Source organism: Leuresthes tenuis, unplaced genomic scaffold, assembly GCF_036924035.1.
Source record: "Leuresthes tenuis unplaced genomic scaffold, fLeuTen1.0.hap1 SCAF_9, whole genome shotgun sequence".
NCBI classification, from domain to species: domain Eukaryota; kingdom Metazoa; phylum Chordata; class Actinopteri; order Atheriniformes; family Atherinopsidae; genus Leuresthes; species Leuresthes tenuis.
In genome coordinates, this window is record NW_027325363.1 from 473,530 (window position 1) to 493,185 (window position 19,656).

Genomic DNA, 19,656 nt, shown 5'->3' on the forward strand with positions numbered 1-19,656 from the left:
AGGGGGCTGTGGGCGTCGCCGGGGGTGGGCAGCCCAAGGGGTCGCAGCCTTGTCCTCGCCCTCTGCCACGGAGGCCCATGGGGGCGCAGCCTTGTCCTCGCCCTCTGCCACGGAGGCCCAAGGGGGCGCAGCCTTGTCCTCGACCTCGGCCACGGATGCCCAAGGGGGCGCAGCCTTGTCCTCGACCTCGGCCACGGAGGCCCAAGGGGGCGCAGCCTTGTCCTCGCCCTCGGCCACGGAGGCCCATGGGGGCGCAGCCTTGTCCTCGCCCTCTGCCACGGATGCCCAAGGGGGCGCAGCCTTGTCCTCGACCTCGGCCACGGAGGCCCAAGGGGGCGCAGCCTTGTCCTCGCCCTCAAACACGGAGGCCCAAGGGGGCGCAGCCTTGTCCTCGACCTCGAATACGGAGGCCCAAGGGGGCGCAGCCTTGTCCTCGACCTCGAATACGGAGGCCCAAGGGGGCGCAGCCTTGTCCTCACCGTCACCTGCAGAAACTCAGGTGAGCGCACCATCAATAGTGGGAGTCCAGGCGGACCCACGCCCAGGTCACCTGTTTAGACAGACAGTTTATTAATCCTGAGGGAAATTCAAAGTATTCAGCAACTACACAGATGTGCAAAGGCAGTTTAGTATCAACAGCAAACAAAAAAAGAGATATGCATGTAATATGGATTTAATCATTATCATGATCCCTGGCCACCCAGTGAAGAGTTAAGAGTTAGTCTTATGGCCAGGGGGACAAAAGACTTTTTGATTCTCTTTGTGGAGCAGCTCAAGGACAGCAGTTCAACACAGAGACAGACGAGACATACAACTATGGGCACTCAAACTGAGTCCTACAGTCAATTAACAACCACTTAGCCTAACATGCATATTTTGGGATGGTGAAGGAAACTGGAGTACTCAGGGAGAACCCAGGCATGCACAGGGAGAACCCAGGAATACTCAAGGAGAACCCAGGCATGCACAGGGAGAACCCAGGAATACACAGGGAGAACCCAGGAATACACAGGGAGAACCCAGAAATGCACAGGGAGAACCCAGGAATGCACAGGGAGAACCCGGGAATGCACAGGGAGAACCCAGGAATACACAGGGAGAACCCAGGAATACACAGGGAGAACCCAGGAATACACAGGGAGAACCCAGGAATGCACAGGGAGAACCCAGGAATACACAGGGAGAACCCAGGAATACACAGGGAGAACCCAGGAATACACAGGGAGAACCCAGGCATGCACAGGGAGAACCCAGGAATACACAGGGAGAACCCAGTCATGCACAGGGAGAATCCAGGCATGCACAGGGAGAACCCAGGAATACACAGGGAGAACCCAGGAATACACAGGGAGAACAGAGGAATGCACAGGGAGAACCCAGGAATGCACAGGGAGAACCCAGGAATGCACAGGGAGAACCCAGGAATACACAGGGAGAACCCAGGAATACACAGGGAGAACCCAGGAATACACAGGGAGAACCCAGTCATGCACAGGGAGAATCCAGGCATGCACAGGGAGAACCCAGGAATACACAGGGAGAACCCAGGATTACACAGGGAGAACAGAGGAATGCACAGGGAGAACCCAGGCATGCACAGGGAGAATCCAGGAATACACAGGGAGAACAGAGGAATGCACAGGGAGAACCCAGGAATACACAGAGAGAACCCAGGAATACACAGGTAGAACCCAGGCATGCAGAGGGAGAACCCAGGCATGCACAGGGAGAACCCAGGAATACACAGGGAGAACCCAGGAATACACAGGGAGAACAGAGGAATGCACAGGGAGAACCCAGGCATGCACAGGGAGAATCCAGGAATACACAGGGAGAACAGAGGAATGCACAGGGAGAACCCAGGAATACACAGAGAGAACCCAGGAATACACAGGTAGAACCCAGGCATGCAGAGGGAGAACCCAGGCATGCACAGGGAGAACCCAGGAATACACAGGGAGAACCCAGGAATACACAGGGAGAACAGAGGAATGCACAGGGAGAACCCAGGAATGCCCAGGGAGAACCCAGGCATGCCCAGGGAGAACCCAGGCATGCACAGGGAGAACCCAGGAATGCCCAGGGAGAACCCAGGCATGCCCAGGGAGAACCCAGGAATACACAGGTAGAACCCAGGCATGCAGAGGGAGAACCCAGGCATGCACAGGGAGAACCCAGGAATACACAGGGAGAACCCAGGAATACACAGGGAGAACAGAGGAATGCACAGGGAGAACCCAGGAATGCCCAGGGAGAACCCAGGCATGCCCAGGGAGAACCCAGGAATACACAGGGAGAACCCAGGAATACACAGGGAGAACCCAGGAATTCACAGGGAGAACCCAGGAATACACAGGGAGAACCCAGGAATGCCCAGGGAGAACCCAGGAATTCACAGGGAGAACCCAGGAATACACAGGGAGAACCCAGGAATGCCCAGGGTGAACCCAGGAATGCCCAGGGAGAACCCAGGAATTCACAGGGAGAACCCAGGAATTCACAGGGAGAACCCAGGAATACACAGGGAGAACCCAGGAATGCCCAGGGAGAACCCAGGCATGCCCAGGGAGAACCCAGGCATGCCCAGGGAGAACCCAGGCATGCCCAGGGAGAACCCAGGCATGCCCAGGGAGAACCCAGGCATGCCCAGGGAAAACCCAGGAATGCACAGGGAGAACCCAGGAATAAGAACTTTGAAACGTGTTTGCAGGAAGAATGGAACAAAATAACAGCTGAAAGTCTTCATCACTTGGTATCTTCAGAACGTTTTTACGTGTTGGGAGAAGGAAACATTACAAAGTGGGAAAATATTTACAACTGATATTTAAAAACTGATGGATTATCATTTTCAAAGGATTTAAGTTAATGAGACAAAACATGACATGTCTTAAATTTATACTGTCTGGAATGAAAAGAAAGTGACCAAAGTTACAGAGGATAAAGCATCATAGCAGAGCAGCGTTCATTGACTTCGGCTGAGGCAGGGGACAAGATGAGGATGAAGAGGATAACAAACAAAAGGGTCTGAAATCAGAAAGGGGCCTGAAAACCATTGGAGCTTACTTTGAGTTATCGTTGGAGAGTAGAAGGGACAAAACTGCTGCAGCATTAACTCCAGAGTTTGTTGAGGATGTTAAAAACATGCAAAGAACAAAGTTAGCAGCAGCTCACTGATGGTACAAAGAAACAAAACCCCATACTGGAGAGTGAGCATGAGTGTGGAGGCTTCTCCACCGTCTGAAATCTGATTTAGGACCTGTGATAAAAGTCTTTGCACAGTCTGACCTTTCTAAGGTTCTTTAACTTCTTACTGAACATCAGAAGTTCTGAAGTTTCTGCACTAACTTTGCTCTCAGCTGAACTCTCTGTAAAACCCTCAGAGGCTGCTGATGCAAAGCTGGATCTGTGTATATCAGAGGTCATCAACATGTTTGTCCCTGAGCTGTCTTCACATCAGCCACAGTTTCCTCTAATTCCCTCAGCGGCACATTAAGGTTGGAGCTGTTAACCAGAGAGACCAATCAGCACGAGCTGAGCTCAGCTGTGGTTTGGCTGCTTCACAGAGGGCATCACACACACCTCAGGGTCATGGACACACACACACCTGAGTGTTTGTCCATGTTTTCCAGAAATGATGACACCAACAGCAAACCTTACACAAACTTTGAAGTATTTCAGTTGCATTTAATGTGATTAATCTGACTCTTTGTCATCACTTTAAAGTTACCAGTCCACAGCGGTTCTAAGACAGCTGTCCATAAACTAATGAAACACTCGGAAAAGTCCCAAATCTGCTGATAAGCTCTGAGCTTCTATCTGAGACTGTAAATCTCCAAAGATTGGATCAGTGGAAGGGACATAAACCAAAGTAACCACAAGTGTTGACCAACAAGATTCCTGCTGGTCTGCTCAGTGCACAACAAGAGCCAAGAAGGTGCTAAACCTTTGTAACTTCATCCAAAACGGCACGAAGGATGGATGGATGAAGGGAGGGATGGATGAAAGGCAGGATGAAGGGAAGGCTGGAAGGAGGGAAGTAGGGATGGATGAAGGAATAGATGAAGGGATGAATGGATGGATGAAGGGAGGCAGCGGTCCTTAACTGGTTCAGATCCTATTTAGAAGGCCGGAGTTATTTTGTTACAATTAGCAACTATGAATCTGAGCGAGTGGCCATGACTTGTGGAGTCCCCCAGGGGTCAATTCTTGTACCTCTTCTGTTTGGTAGTTGGTAGTTCAGCCGTGTGTATGAGAAAAAGATTCATTGAAGTCATAGACTTCTGAATATTTATGTCTGAATCAGCCACAACAAACCAGTTAGTTCCAGGTTCTGTTGTAAACATGCACTTATATCCAAAAGTAAATGTCTGCAACCCAATAATCCAAAAGAGTTCAGATGTTGTCTGAAGTGAAAATAAAAACAAGAAATCATTTACAAGTGTCATAAACCACAGTTTTATTCACAATAGAACTTAGAAGACATCAAATTGTAATGGATTGTGATTGATGGCAGAACCCTTAAACGGGGACAGAGACACTGACATGCTGAGATGGTGATTCTCCTGGACATGGAACGGAAAGGGCTGCCGAAAGGTAAAGATGAGTCTCTAGGTAAGAATGTCATTAGGTCCAAGTGAGAGAATGGATTGTACTGTCTGGGAAGGGTTATTCCTGCTGAATTTGGGTAAACAACTTTTCAGCAGTGTGGCGGTGAGACGACTCAATTGCTGACTGATGAGAAAACGAGCAAACTGCGCTGTTTCAGACTTGAAGTAACGCAAACCAAGAGCGATCCAGGATTGTCGTCTAGCAGCTCCTACACCACGCCTAAGACAATCCAAACTCTGTTCATGTGTCGTCCCACGATGGTGGAATGACCTACCGAGCGCTACCAGAACAGGGGCGTCCCTGTCTATCTTCAAGAAGCTCCTGAAAACCCAGCTCTTCAGAGAGCATCTCCTATCCCAGCACTTACCTTGTACTTCCCTACCCCCTCTATCTCTGCACTTTATCTTTATAATATATAAACATAAACATGAAAGGTCTGGACTGCAGGCAGATCAGTCCAGCAGCTGGACTCTTCTACTACAGAGCCATGCTGTTGGAATAGATGCAGGATGCGGTTTAACTTTGTCCTGCTGAAATATGCAAGGCCTTCCCTGAAGAGGACGTTGTCCAGATGTGAGCAGATGTTGCTCTAAAGCGTCTGCTCCCAACCTCCCCAGTTTTCACATGTGGCTTCTTCTTTGCCTGATGGAGCTTTAACCTGCATCTGTGGGTTGAGCTGTGTTCACAGACAATGATTTCTGGAAGTGTTCCTGAGCCCATGCTGTGATTTCCAGGACAGAATCAGGTCTGTTTTTAATGCATGATGTCTGCAGAACCTCTGAATCTTGAATGATGTCATACCTCACTGGTCGGTCCTTCAAAGTATCCTGGCTTGGTCACACTTCTGCAGCGCACCACCTCACCACAGGGGTCCCCCAAGGTTCAGTACTGGGACCTCTTCTCTTTGCCATATACACCACCTCACTGGGACAGATCATCCATCACTTGGCTTCTCATACCGATGTTATGCTGATGATACCCAGCTCTATCTGTCATTCCCACCTGACGACCACACGGTCTCAGCTGAATCTCAGACTGTCTCTCTGACACATCAACATGGATGAAAGCCCATCACCTCCAACTTAACCTCCCAAAAACTGAACTGCTGGTCTTCCCAGCCAAACCAACCATACACCACAGCATCTGCATCCAAACTGAATCCCGATCTCTTGCTCCATCAAAGGTTGCTAGAAACTTGGGTGTCATGATTGATGACCAACTAACCTTCAAAGAACACTTTACCTCGGTTGCTTGTTCGTGCCGCTTTGCATTACTAAACATAAGAAAGATCAGACCATACCTAACCCAACATGCCCCCCAGCTCCTGGTGCAGGCCATGGTCATCTCCCACCTTAACTACTGCAACGCTCTCCTAACTGCTCTCCTAACTGCTCTCCTAACTGGTCTCCTAACTGGTTTCCTAACTGGTCTCCTAACTGGTCTCCTAACTGCTCTCCTAACTGGTTTCCTAACTGGTTTCCTAACTGGTTTCCTAACTGGTTTCCTAACTGCTCTCCTAACTGGTTTCCTAACTGGTTTCCTAACTGGTTTCCTAACTGCTCTCCTAACTGGTTTCCTAACTGGTCTCCTAACTGCTCTCCTAACTGGTTTCCTAACTGGTTTCCTAACTGGTTTCCTAACTGCTCTCCTAACTGGTTTCCTAACTGGTCTCCTAACTGCTCTCCTAACTGCTCTCCTAACTGGTTTCCTAACTGGTTTCCTAACTGCTCTCCTAACTGGTTTCCTAACTGGTTTCCTAACTGGTTTCCTAACTGGTTTCCTAACTGGTTTCCTAACTGCTCTCCTAACTGGTTTCCTAACTGGTTTCCTAACTGCTCTCCTAACTGGTTTCCTAACTGGTTTCCTAACTGCTCTCCTAACTGGTTTCCTAACTGGTTTCCTAATTGGTTTCCTAACTGGTTTCCTAACTGCTCTCCTAACTGGTTTCCTAACTGGTTTCCTAACTGGTTTCCTAACTGCTCTCCTAACTGGTTTCCTAACTGGTTTCCTAATTGGTTTCCTAACTGGTTTCCTAACTGCTCTCCTAACTGGTTTCCTAATTGGTTTCCTAACTGGTTTCCTAACTGGTCTCCTAACTGGTTTCCTAACTGGTCTCCTAACTGGTTTCCTAACTGGTTTCCTAACTGGTCTCCTAACTGGTCTCCTAACTGGTTTCCTAACTGGTTTCCTAACTGGTCTCCAGCCTGTGAAACCTCTGCAGATGGTCCAGAACGCGGCGGTGCGTCTGGTCTTGGATCAGCCTAAAAGAACACGCCCCCCCTCTGTTCATTGAGCTCCTCTGGCTTCCCTTAGCCGCCTGCATCAGACTCAAGTCCCTGATGTTAGCTACAAAGAGCTTAATGGAACGGCTCCATCTACTTGAATGCTCCTGCAAAGGCTTCTGTCCCAACTGGGTCCCTCCGTTGGTCCCAGGATTGTCGTCTAGCAGCTCCTACACCACGCCTAAGACAATCCAAACTCTGTTCATGTGTCGTCCCACGATGGTGGAATGACCTACCGAGCGCTACCAGAACAGGGGCGTCCCTGTCTATCTTCAAGAAGCTCCTGAAAACCCAGCTCTTCAGAGAGCATCTCCTATCCCAGCACTTACCTTGTACTTCCCTACCCCCTCTATCTCTGCACTTTATCTTTATAATATATAAACATAAACATGAAAGGTCTGGACTGCAGGCAGATCAGTCCAGCAGCTGGACTCTTCTACTACAGAGCCATGCTGTTGGAAGAGATGCAGGATGCGGTTTAACTTTGTCCTGCTGAAATATGCAAGGCCTTCCCTGAAGAGGACGTTGTCCAGATGTGAGCAGATGTTGCTCTAAAGCGTCTGCTCCCAACCTCCCCAGTTTTCACATGTGGCTTCTTCTTTGCCTGATGGAGCTTTAACCTGCATCTGTGGGTTGAGCTGTGTTCACAGACAATGATTTCTGGAAGTGTTCCTGAGCCCATGCTGTGATTTCCAGGACAGAATCAGGTCTGTTTTTAATGCATGATGTCTGCAGAACCTCTGAATCTTTAATGATGTCATACCTCACTGGTCGGTCCTTCAAAGTATCCTGGCTTGGTCACACTTCTGCAGCGCACCACCTCACCACAGGGGTCCCCCAAGGTTCAGTACTGGGACCTCTTCTCTTTGCCATATACACCACCTCACTGGGACAGATCATCCATCACTTGGCTTCTCATACCGATGTTATGCTGATGATACCCAGCTCTATCTGTCATTCCCACCTGACGACCGCACGGTCTCAGCTGAATCTCAGACTGTCTCTCTGACATATCAACATGGATGAAAGCCCATCACCTCCAACTTAACCTCCCAAAAACTGAACTGCTGGTCTTCCCAGCTAAACCAACCAGACACCACAGCATCTGCATCCAAACTGAATCCCTATTTCTGGCTCCATCAAAGGCTGAAACTTGGGTGTCATGATTGATGACCAACTAACCTTCAAAGAACACATTATCTCGGTTGCTTGTTCGTGCCGCTTTGCATTACTAAACATAAGAAAGATCAGACCATACCTAACCCAACATGCCCCCCAGCTCCTGGTGCAGGCCATGGTCATCTCCCACCTTGACTCCTGCAACGCTCTCCTAACTGGTCTCCTAACTGGTCTCCTAACTGCTCTCCTAACTGCTCTCCTAACTGCTCTCCTAACTGGTCTCCTAACTGCTCTCCTAACTGGTCTCCTAACTGGTTTCCTAACTGGTCTCCTAACTGCTCTCCTAACTGCTCTCCTAACTGGTTTCCTAACTGGTTTCCTAACTGCTCTCCTAACTGGTTTCCTAACTGGTTTCCTAACTGGTTTCCTAACTGGTTTCCTAACTGCTCTCCTAACTGGTTTCCTAACTGGTTTCCTAACTGGTTTCCTAACTGCTCTCCTAACTGGTTTCCTAACTGGTTTCCTAACTGCTCTCCTAACTGGTTTCCTAACTGGTTTCCTAACTGCTCTCCTAACTGGTTTCCTAACTGGTTTCCTAACTGGTTTCCTAACTGGTTTCCTAACTGCTCTCCTAACTGGTTTCCTAACTGGTTTCCTAACTGGTCTCCTAACTGGTCTCCAGCCTGTGAAACTTCATTGAACTCCTCTGGCTGCCCTTAGCCGCCTGCATCAGATTCAAGTCCCTGATGTTAGCTACAAAGAGCTTAATGGAACGGCTCCCATCTACTTGAATGCTCTTGCAAAGGCTTATGTCCCAACTGGGTCCCTCCGTTGGTCCCAGGATTGTCGTCTAGCAGCTCCTACACCACGCCTAAGACAATCCAAACTCTGTTCATGTGTCGTCCCACGATGGTGGAATGATACCCTGTACTTCCATCTATAAATGCTCTCTATCTCTGCTCTGTCACCTCTGACAGAGCCTGACTGGTGGTTTTCCTTCCATGAAGCTTATTGTTAGCTTTGATGTTAGCTGTAATGTTCCTTATTTGTATGTCGCTTAAACATAATTGAATGCTTGTTCAAGTCTTCTTCTGTTTTGTATATGGCTGCTTAAAGCATTCTTGCATTTGTGTCCTCTTTCACCACCTTTCCTAATCTACAGAGAAGATGTTGTTCTCCCTCAGTCAGGTCACCTAAAAAAACAGCAGTTCAGACTTTTGTGCTGCTCTGGGAGTAAACCAAGGTTTCCAACAACAAACTGGCGTCAGCCCTGAAGATCCACTCAGTCAGAGAAGGTATAATACTGTCCCTATGCTGCAGCAGCCAGCAGTAAGAAGCAACTCCAACTATCACAGTTTCTCTCAGTGAAGGTGAGCTCTGAGTAATCTGTCAGTAAACAACAGAAATGTCTCGTTCCTTAAAAAGTTTTTTCAGATGAAAAAGCAGATAATTAAGAAGTAAGTGTGATTATTTTCCCTTTTTTGTCTTTTAAGTAAGAGAAACATGTTGAATTCAACATCCTCACCTTTTTCATACTTCATTCTTGGAGCTTATATGGATGTTGGAAGAATGAAATACTTGTACTTTATAATAACTGCAGTTCTGTACATTACAATTATTGTTTCCAACACGCTGCTCATCGTGGTTATCAGTGTGAACCGGAGCCTCCATGAACCTATGTACCTGTTTCTGTGCAGCCTGTTTGTAAATGAACTGTATGGTAGTTCAGGGCTGTTTCCATTCCTGCTGATTCAGATCCTCTCTGACGTTCACACTGTTTCTGCTCCTCTCTGCTTCCTGCAGATCTTCTGTTTGTATTCTTATGTGAAAGTAGAATTTTGTAATTTAGCCATCATGTCTTATGACAGATACGTTGCCATCTGTCATCCTCTGCAGTATCACACGATAATGACTCATTATAAGGTGCTTATTCTCATCGTTGGGATTTGGTTGTACTCTTCTGTGTCCTTTTTAACTGCTTTAATGTTAAACATCCGTCTGAGACTTTGCGGAAACGTCTTAAACAGCACGGCCTGTCGTAATTACCTCGTTGTTAAGTTGGCGTGTTCAGACACCAAAGTGAACAACATTTATGGACTTTTTGGTACCATGCTCACTGTCATAGTCCCTCTGCTTCCCATCTTATTTTCTTACACAAAGATCCTGAAAGTTTGTTCTTCTGGTTCCAGACAGACGAGACAGAAAGCTGCCAGCACCTGCACACTTCATCTTGCTTCGCTCCTTAACTTTTCCTTTGGGTGCTTGTTTGAAATACTTCAGAGTAGATTTGATATGAGCAATGTTCCCAGCGTGCTGCAAATCATGATGTCTTTGTACTTTGTGTTCCTTCAGCCTCTTCTGAATCCTCTCATGTATGGAATGCAAACATCCAAAATCAGAAATTCATGTAAAGATGTATTTTATAGGAAGAAGCTGACGGATAACACCGAGCCCGTGTGAAGCAAAATGTCACTAAACTTCTTAGTAGTATTATTTTAAGTGATGTAGATGCCTTTTTGAGGACACACGAGTCCACAGACGAACAATAAGGACTGATTGGTTAAACTGACAGAAAGAGGCATCAGTCTGGACCTGCTCAGTGTTTTCTGTGTTGTATGAGGACAGTTTCATACATTTCATGTAATTTAATTCCCTGAAACTCCTTCAACTGATTGGAAAGACTGCAGCCGGGGTACTGATGGAGCCATCGTGAGGGAGTCTGCCTCTCTGCAGCACAAACATCTTAAATAAAATTCTACTTCCCAGTTCTGGGACCAGAATCAAAGGCAGAGCTTTTAGTTTTCTGGTTCCTCTTTCTTCTGGTTCCTACTTGTATTAATATTCTTACTTTGTTGTATATTTTTGACACTTATGCCTCTATTTTGATTTTTTAAATAATTGTTTTTAAATTTTTTGGGCATTTTATAAAATCTCTCTTAACCCTGTTTAATTTTCCGTTGTTGTCTTTAAATGTTTGTCCTTTGGTTGTAAAGTATTTCAGATTGTACTTATCCATGCAACATATGGTAAATAAATCAAATATATTAAATGAGTAACTTGTTCAGTCCTGGTTCTTTGTGGTCGCACAAACCACAAGATACAGTCCAATTAATTTTAATCCAATCAAATCCAAATTAGTCCAGTTCATAGCAGTCCTGAGCCCCCCCCCCCATCACTCCCATTTTTACAGTAAATACATAACTTATAATTATATGATATTATTTCACCATAAGAAGAAACAGGTGAGCTATAAATCAAGACTCAGGAATCTCATTACTTTTTGTGAATCTACAAAAGTTGCCAGACTCGCCACAGGTTGCACGATAACAACAATAACTAGCTGTGTAGCCTCCAAGCTAGCTGAGATGCTAAAATTCTGAGTTCTTTCCACCCCTCTGGGGTCCGTTCCTGTGGCCTGTAATTTAATATTACAGACAGTGAATATGATAAATGTGATAATATTGTACATGCTGTCTCTTACCCAAGAGCAAGATCGTGTGCTTTTAATAATTTGTGAAACTATTAGCATGACATGTCTGCTCATTTTATAACGAATTTACATTAATAACCCCCCCCCCCCACCACCACCACCACCTTTTTTTTTTTTTGGTGAAAAAAATGACTATCCCCTCCCTGAACTTTTTTTACAACTCGACTACTGGATAGATGGATACTTTATCTTTATTCACCCAACACGTGGAAATTTACTTACATCAGCAGAAAAGAAAGTGGAAATATAGATCCATCCATCCATCCATTTTCTATACCGTCAATCCGTCGATCGGGTAGCGGGTGGAGCCTATCCCAGCAGTCATCGGGCGAAAGGCGGGGTACACCCTGGACAGGTCGCCAGTACATCGCAGTGGAAATATAGATATTAGAAATATTAGAAATATAAATACAGAATAAATAAAAATACAGCCATGGTGAGTAGTAGTTGAGACATGAACAGGAAACTACATCATTATCAGGTGTTGTAGAGCCTGACAGCAGCTGGGATGAAGGACCTGAGGAACCTCTCCTTCTTCCACTGTGGGTGTAACAGTCTGCAGCTGAAGGAGCTGCTCAGGGAGCTGTTCAGGGACCCCACAGTGTCCTGTTGGGGGTGGGAGGTGTTGTCCATGATGGACATCAGCTAACATCCTCCTCTCACCCACTTCCTCTATGGAGTCCAGAGGACAGTCCAGGACAGAGCTCGCTCTTCTAATCAGTCTGTTGAGCCTGCTCCTGTCCATGCTGCCCCCCCTCCAGCAGACCACAGCGTAGAAGATGGCTGAGGCCACCTCAGAGTCAGGTCCTGAGGAGAGCCCTGCTCACTCTGAAGGACCTCAGTCTCCTCAGCAGGTGGAGGAGACTCTGGCCCTTCTTGGTGCTGTCAGTCCAGTCCAGTTTGTTGTTTAGGTGAACACCAGGAATCTGTAGCTCTCCACCACCTCTATGTCCGATCCCTGGATATTTACCGGTGTGAAGTGAGATGCTTTCCTCGTGAAGTTTACGATCATCTCCTCCGTCTTGTTGGGGTTTAGCTGAAGCAGGCTGATGCCGTCTGGCCCGGGGCCTTCCTTACCATACCATCATCTGCTATGACCATTCTTCCAGAAGCTCATGTGTGAGGTCAGACACTGATGTCGGACAGAAGGCTCTCAGTCTCTGCTCAAATTCATCCCAAAGGTGTTCTATCGGGTTGAGGTCAGGACTCTGTGCAGGCCAGTCACGTTCCTCCACACCAAAATGGCTCATCAATGTCTTTATGGACCTTGCTTTGTGCACTGGTGCACAGTCCTGTTGGAACCGGAAGGGTCCATCATCAAACTGTTTCCACAAAGTTGGGAGCATGAAACGGTCCAAAATCTCTTGGTATGCTGAAGCATTCAGAGTTCCTTTCACTGGAACTAAGGGGCCAAGCCCAGCTCCTGAAGAACAGCCCCACACCATAATCCCCCCTCCACCAAACTTTACACTCAGCACAATGCAGTCAGACAAGTACCGTTCCCCTGGCAACCGCCAAACCCAGACTCCTCCATCAGATTGTCAGATGGGGAAGCGTGATTGGTCACTTCAGAGAACGCGTCTCCACTGTTTTAGAGTCCAGTGGCGGCAGCTTTACACCACTGCATCCGACGCTTTGCATTTCACTTTCACTGGTGAGGGTATAGAGCTAGTCCACTGTTCCACGGCCAGGACGAAAGCCACACTGCACCTCCTGAATCCGAGGCTCGACTATCCGATGGATCTCCAGTACCCCCGAATAGACCTTACCAGGGAGGCTGAGGAGTGTGATACCCCTGTAGTTGGAACACACCCTCTGGTCCCCCTTTTTAAAGAGGGGGACCACCACCCCGATCTGTCAGTCCAGAGGCACTGTCCCCGATGTCCACGCGATGCTGCAGAGGCTTCTCAGCCAGGACAACCCTACAACACCCAGAGCCTTGAGAAATTCAGGACGGACCTCATCCACACCCGGGGCCTTGCCACCGAGGAGCTTTTTGACCACCTCGGCCCCGTCTCCGAGCTCTCCGACTCTGCCTCCTCCGAGCACGTGTTGGTAGGATTTAGGAGTTCCTCGAAGTATTCCCCCCACGACTCACAACATCCGTAGTTGAGGTCAGCAAAGCCCCGTCCCCACTGTAAACAGTGTTGACTGTGAGTCAGCTTGACGGCTTCCCTCATCACTGGTGTCCACCAGCAGGTTCGGGAGTTGCCGCCACGACAGGCACCGACCACCTTACGGCCACAACTCCGATCAGCTGCCTCGGCAATGGAGTCACGGAACATGGCCCATTCGGACTCAATGTCCCCCACCTCCCCCGGGATATGGTTGACGCTCTGCCGGAGGTGGGAGTTAAAGCTCCTTCTGATGGGGGATTCTGACAAACGCTCCCAGCAGACCCTCACAATACGTTTGCAGTCCCAAACTGCAAAGGTCTGATCGGCATCCTCCCCCACCAGCGGAGCCAACTCACCACCAGGTGGTGATCAGTTGACAGCTCCGCCCCTCTCTTCACCCGAGTGTCCAGGACATACGGCCGCAAGTCCGATGATAAAACCACAAAGTCGATAATCGAACTGCGGCCAAGGGTGTCCTGGTGCCAAGTGCACATATGGACACCCTTATGCCTGAACATGGTGTTCGTTATGGACAGTCCATGACTGGCACAGAAGTCCAACAACATAACACCACTCTGATTCAGATTGGGGGGGGCGTTCCTCCCAATCACACCCCTCCAGGTCTCACTGTCATTGCCCACGTGAATATTGAAGCAGAACGAGGGAGTCTCCGGTAGGAGCATTCTCTAGTGCCTCCCCCAGGGACTCCAGAAAGGGTGGGTACTCTGAACTGCTGTTTCGCACATAGGCACAAACAACAGTCAGGACCCGTCCCCCCACCCGAAGGCGGAGGGAGGCTACCCTCTCGTTCACTGGGGTAAACCCCAATGTACTGGCACACAGCCGGGGGGCAATAAGTATGCCCACACCTGCTGTGCGCCTCTCACCACGGGCAACTCCAGAGTGGAAGAGAGTCCAACCCCTCTCAAGAGGACTGGTTCCAGAGCCCAAGTCGTGCGTCGAGGTGAGTCCGACTATATCTAGCCGGCACCGCTCAGCCTTGCGCACCAGCTCCGGCTCCTTCCCCAACAGAGAGGTAACATTCCACGTCCCAAGAGCTAGCTTCAGTAGCTGAGGATCAGACCGCCAAGGCCTCCACCTTCAGCTGCTACCCATCTCACAAGGCACCCTACCCCCTTGGCCCCTACCCACGGGTGGTGAGCCCGTCGGAAGGGGGACCCACGTCATGTTTTCGGGCTATGCCCGACCGAGCCCCATGGGCACAGGCCCGGACACCAGGGCCTCCCCCCGGGCCTGGCTCTGGGGGGAGGCCCCGGTGTCCCACATCCGGGCAAGGGATGACGAGGTCCAAATTTATTTTCCATCATAAGGAGTCTTTTGAGCTGTTCTTTGTCTGGTCCCTCATCTAGGATCTGTTTGCCTTGGGTGACCCTACCAGGGGCTTAAAGCCCCGGGCAACATAGCTCCCAGACTCATTGGGGCACGCAGGCTCCCCCACCACGATAAGGTGACAGCTCATGGGGGAGACTCTTACCATAGTAACTGAAGTCCACAAAATAACCGAAAAAACCCCAAAACATTTTCAGTTACTACCAAACAAACGAGAATATAACACAAAACTGTTGAGGGGGGTGGTTACACAGGTGAGTCCATAAAATATGAAAGTCATTGTAAGGCCAAAGACGAAGTCTTCTGCTGTCTCTGTTCTGCTGATTCATAGAAACTGTCCCTGTGGGATTATTGCAGTTGCTTGTACTGTATTATCTGTATATTGTGTTGTATAAGGTCGGTCTGCTGCTGTGGGCGTCTCTGTGTTGACTCTTTAAGAGAAGAAGCAGCAGGTCTCTGCTCAGTTAGGATGATTCACAGTCTCAGTTACTGCTTCTGTTTGACGTATTTGTTTCATTTAAGTACTTAATCATTGTCTTTCATGTAAAAACACTCATCAATCCGGATGTAAATATATGCTGTTTGGGTTGTTGAAGGTTTGTCTCTATAATCTGCTGGAAAAGTTTGATATTTTTTTCAATTATATGTTGAAATGTACATTTATTGGTGACTGATCAATGCATTTAACAGCTTTATGATTTCTTTACAAGTTAAGATAAGGATGAAAAGTAATTCTACACAAGTTTTATATTTCACATTAAGTGCTTACGTTAAAATAGATTTGTTCACATACTTATTCTTCTTTATCATCATGTGTTGGTATCTTATAATAGTTGGTTCTAACGTTCTGCTCATCGTGGTTATCAGTGTGAACCGGAGCCTCCATGAACCTATGTACCTGTTTCTGTGCAGCCTGTTTGTAAATGAACTGTATGGTAGTTCAGGGCTGTTTCCATTCCTGCTGATTCAGATCCTCTCTGACGTTCACACTGTTTCTGCTCCTCTCTGCTTCCTGCAGATCTTCTGTATTTATACTTATGGAAGTGTTGAATTTTTCAATTTAGCTGTCATGTCTTATGACAGATATCTTGCCATCTGTTATCCTCTGCAGTACAACATCTTAATGACATCTAACAAGGTAGTTTTTCTTATCTGTATCATATGGTTAAGTTCTACTTTATTCATTAGTGTCACATTATCTTTAAGTGCCTCTCTGCAGCTGTGTGGGAACATCATTAATAAAGTGTACTGTGGCAACCACTCCATCATAAAACTGGCCTGTTATGACACCAAAGTTAATGATATCTACGAGTTTGTTGCTGCTTTTCTCACAGTCTGTGTTCCAGTGTTTGTAATTCTCTTCACTTATGTTCAGATCCTTAAAGTCTGTTTTTCTGGATCCAAACAGACGAGACAGAAAGCTGTCAGTACCTGCACACCTCACCTGGCTTCTCTGCTCAACTTCTCTTTTGGAGTTTGCTTTGAAGTATTACAGAGTAGATTTAACATGAACAGTGTTCCAAACATGTTCAGAATATTTTTGTCCTTGTATTTTCTTACTTGTCAGCCACTCTTTAACCCTGTTCTGTACGGACTGAACATGTCCAAAATACGTCAGTTGTGTAAAAGTCTACTTCTGAGCTTTGCTGGGAAATGTGGAGTTCAGCATGAGGGAAAACAGATAATGAATTAAATGTATGCCTTTGACTTCACTCGTGTCAGTAATGATTTCTACAGATAATAATAATATATTTAGCAAGTGAAAAGAAACTTTTACTAAACTTCAGAGAGAGTGGAGTGTGAATGTGAAACAAGAACTTAGGATTTGAAATTCAAAAGCTTCTGCTGTGCCCGAATTATTTCAAACTGCACTGACTTTCACTGATGAAAAGAAATGATGACAATGTGTGAACCTGTTCCAAGACCCATACAGAGTTCATATTTCTTACGTTGAATATTTTATCTAATTTTATATTTCATTAGTTTTATCATGATCAATTCGAGAGACATATGATTAGATTTGATTAAAATTGAATCATTGTGTTAGTTCTTGAGTTCTTATGTGTCAGGAACGATGGAGATGTAGGACCCAGATGCAGCTCTTTTAAAAAAATCAAAGGTTTATTCAAATCAGGGAGCGCGAACAAAAGGCCGGATCATCAAAAATACTTAAACATGAAAAACACTAAACAAAACAAGGCTATGGAAAAACAAGACTATGAATAAATACTATGGCTATGGCTACATTAACAAGGCTATGAGGCAGGAACCAAACTTATCTTTCTGTGGCGTGGCATGAAGGGACAGTGAGGATTCTGCAGTGACTGAAAGGAAACCAGGAAGCTAAATACTGTGGTGATCAGTGAATGAGGTGCAGCTGTGAACAATGAGCCAGGTGATGTGAGTGAACCGAGGTGGCAGGACAAACAGGACTAGAACATAACATGATTAAACATAAACTGTGACATGACAAACTGCGACAGAGTCCCCCCCCCTCAAGGATGGCTCCCAGACATCCAACGAGGGAGGGGCTCTGAAGGACCTAAAGCCGGGTCCCGTCCACCGGACGGCCCGATCTCCGGTGACCCGGCCGCCCCTTCAGGGCAGCGAGCCGAGGTGGAGTCCGCCGCGGGACCACCAGGGTCCCCACTGGCGACAAGCAGCGGTGAGTCCGCCCGAGCCTCCATGGGCCTGGACGGTGATGAGCCCACCTGGGCTTCCATAGGCGGCAAGGTCAAGGCTTTGCCTACCCAGCCCACCCCCGGCAACGCCCATAGCCCCCTCCTCAAGGAATGGCTGCCAGACGATCACAAAATGGGGTGAGTGGGTGGGACTCCGACCACCGGAGCAGGCTTGGTCGTGGGCGAGGAACCCAGCAGGACGGCCGGCGTAGATGTGGAGGAACGGCCGGCAGGACGCCCGGATCAAGTGTGGAGGAAACCGGCAGGACGGCCGAATCAGGCGTGGATGTGGCACCAGGAATGGCGGCAGCGGACGGCTGTGGCAGGATGACCTCGGCGGCAGCGCCCGTCAATCTCACGCTCCATTCGTCCCTCACTCGTGAACAAGACCCCGAGATACTTGAACTCCTCCACTTGGGGAAGGATCTCATTCCCGACCCGGAGAGAGCGTTCCACCCTCTTCCTGCTGAGAACAATAGTCTCGGATTTGGAGGCGTTGATTCTCATCTCAGCCGCTTCACACTCGGCTGCGAATCACTCCAGTGAGAGCTGAAGGTCACGGCCCGACGGCGCTAACAGAACCACATCATCCGCAAAAAGCAGAGACCCGATTCTGAGGTCGCCAAATCGGACACCCTCAACGCACTGGCTTCGCCTAGAAAGTCTGTCCATAAAAGTTAGGAACAGAATGACTGCTGGGATAGGCTCCACCCGCTACCCGATCGACGGATTGACGGTATAGAAAATGGATGGATGGATGGATCTATATTTCCATATCTATATAATTCTATATTATTAATGTAAATTCGTTATAAAATGAGCAGATATGTCATGCTAATAAGTTTCACAAATGATTAAAAGCACACGATCTTGCTCTTGGATAAGAGACAGCATGTACAATATTATCACATTTATCATATTCACTGTCTGTAATATTAAATTACAGGCCACAGGAACGGACCCCAGAGGGGTGGAAAGAACTCAGAATTTTAGCATCTCAGCTAGCTTGGAGGCTACACAGCTAGTTAGCTGTGTTGTTATTGTGCAACCTGTGGCGAGTCTGGCAACTTTTGTAGATTCACAAAAAGTAATGAGATTCCTGAGTCTTGATTTATAGCTCACTTGTTTCTTCTTATGGTGAAATAATATCATATATCTAGAAATCATAACTAGAAAATTTCTGAAGAAATTTTGATGGGTGCAAAGCTGCTGCCCGTCCACACAGAGATATATGAGTTAATGTGCTGAGAGTTGAAGGTCAAATTGAAGGTCAACCATTATATGATCATAATCCAGTCTGAAATATGAGGCTTGCTCTGATGAAATCTGCCTGCTTTAGACACATAAGGCACAGTTGATCTGTTCAGAATAATGGAAAACATATGAGTGAATGAGCGCATTTGTGTCGTCAGGGGCTGCCATGAAGCTGTTATCACAACTGATGTGTTGAGAGTAATGGAAACATATGAGTTAGTGCGCGCTATCGCGCGCATTTGTCTCATGAGCAGCTGGCATGAAGCTGTTTAACCATGTTGGCTGCCCTGCTGCTGCTGCCCTGCTCCTGCCCTTCTGCTGCCCTGCTGCTGCCCTGCTGCTGCCCTTCTGCTGCCCTTCTGCTGCCGTGCTGCTGCCCTTCTGCTGCCCTGCCGCTGCCCTTCTGCTGCCGTGCTGCTGCCCTTCTGCTGCCCTGCTCCTGCCCTTCTGCTGCCCTGCTGCTGCCCTCCTGCTGCCCTGCTGCTGCCCTTCTGCTGCCCTGCTCCTGCCCTTCTGCTGCCCTGCTGCTGCCCTTCTGCTGCCCTTCTGCTGCCGTGCTGCTGCCCTTCTGCTGCCCTGCCGCTGCCCTTCTGCTGCCGTGCTGCTGCCCTTCTGCTGCCCTGCTCCTGCCCTTCTGCTGCCCTGCTGCTGCCCTCCTGCTGCCCTGCTGCTGCCCTTCTGCTGCCCTGCTGCTGCCCTTCTGCTGCCCTGCTGCTGCCCTTCTGCTGCGCTGCTCCTGCCCTTCTAATGCCCTG

The 19,656-nt window shown here is 48.0% G+C and overlaps 2 protein-coding genes across 2 annotated transcripts; both read left to right on the top strand.

Moving 5' to 3' along the window:
- Positions 1 to 9,512: 9,512 nt before the first annotated feature.
- On the top strand, positions 9,513 to 10,469 carry LOC140314481 (olfactory receptor 10A6-like). Its single transcript, XM_072392702.1, has one exon. It carries the CDS (start codon positions 9,513 to 9,515, stop codon positions 10,467 to 10,469), a length of 957 nt encoding a protein of 318 aa, XP_072248803.1.
- Positions 10,470 to 15,687: 5,218 nt separating this feature from the next.
- LOC140314483 (olfactory receptor 10A6-like) lies at positions 15,688 to 16,659 on the top strand. Its single transcript, XM_072392704.1, has one exon. The coding sequence runs from the start codon at positions 15,688 to 15,690 to the stop codon at positions 16,657 to 16,659; it is 972 nt and encodes a 323-aa protein (XP_072248805.1).
- Positions 16,660 to 19,656: the final 2,997 nt, after the last annotated feature.

What these genes read in the sequence shown, in the direction of transcription:
- LOC140314481 (XM_072392702.1), top strand. Translation starts at nt 9,513, where the DNA reads ATGTTGAATTCAACATCCTCACCTTTTTCATACTTCATTCTTGGAGCT.
- LOC140314483 (XM_072392704.1), top strand. Translation starts at nt 15,688, where the DNA reads ATGAAAAGTAATTCTACACAAGTTTTATATTTCACATTAAGTGCTTAC.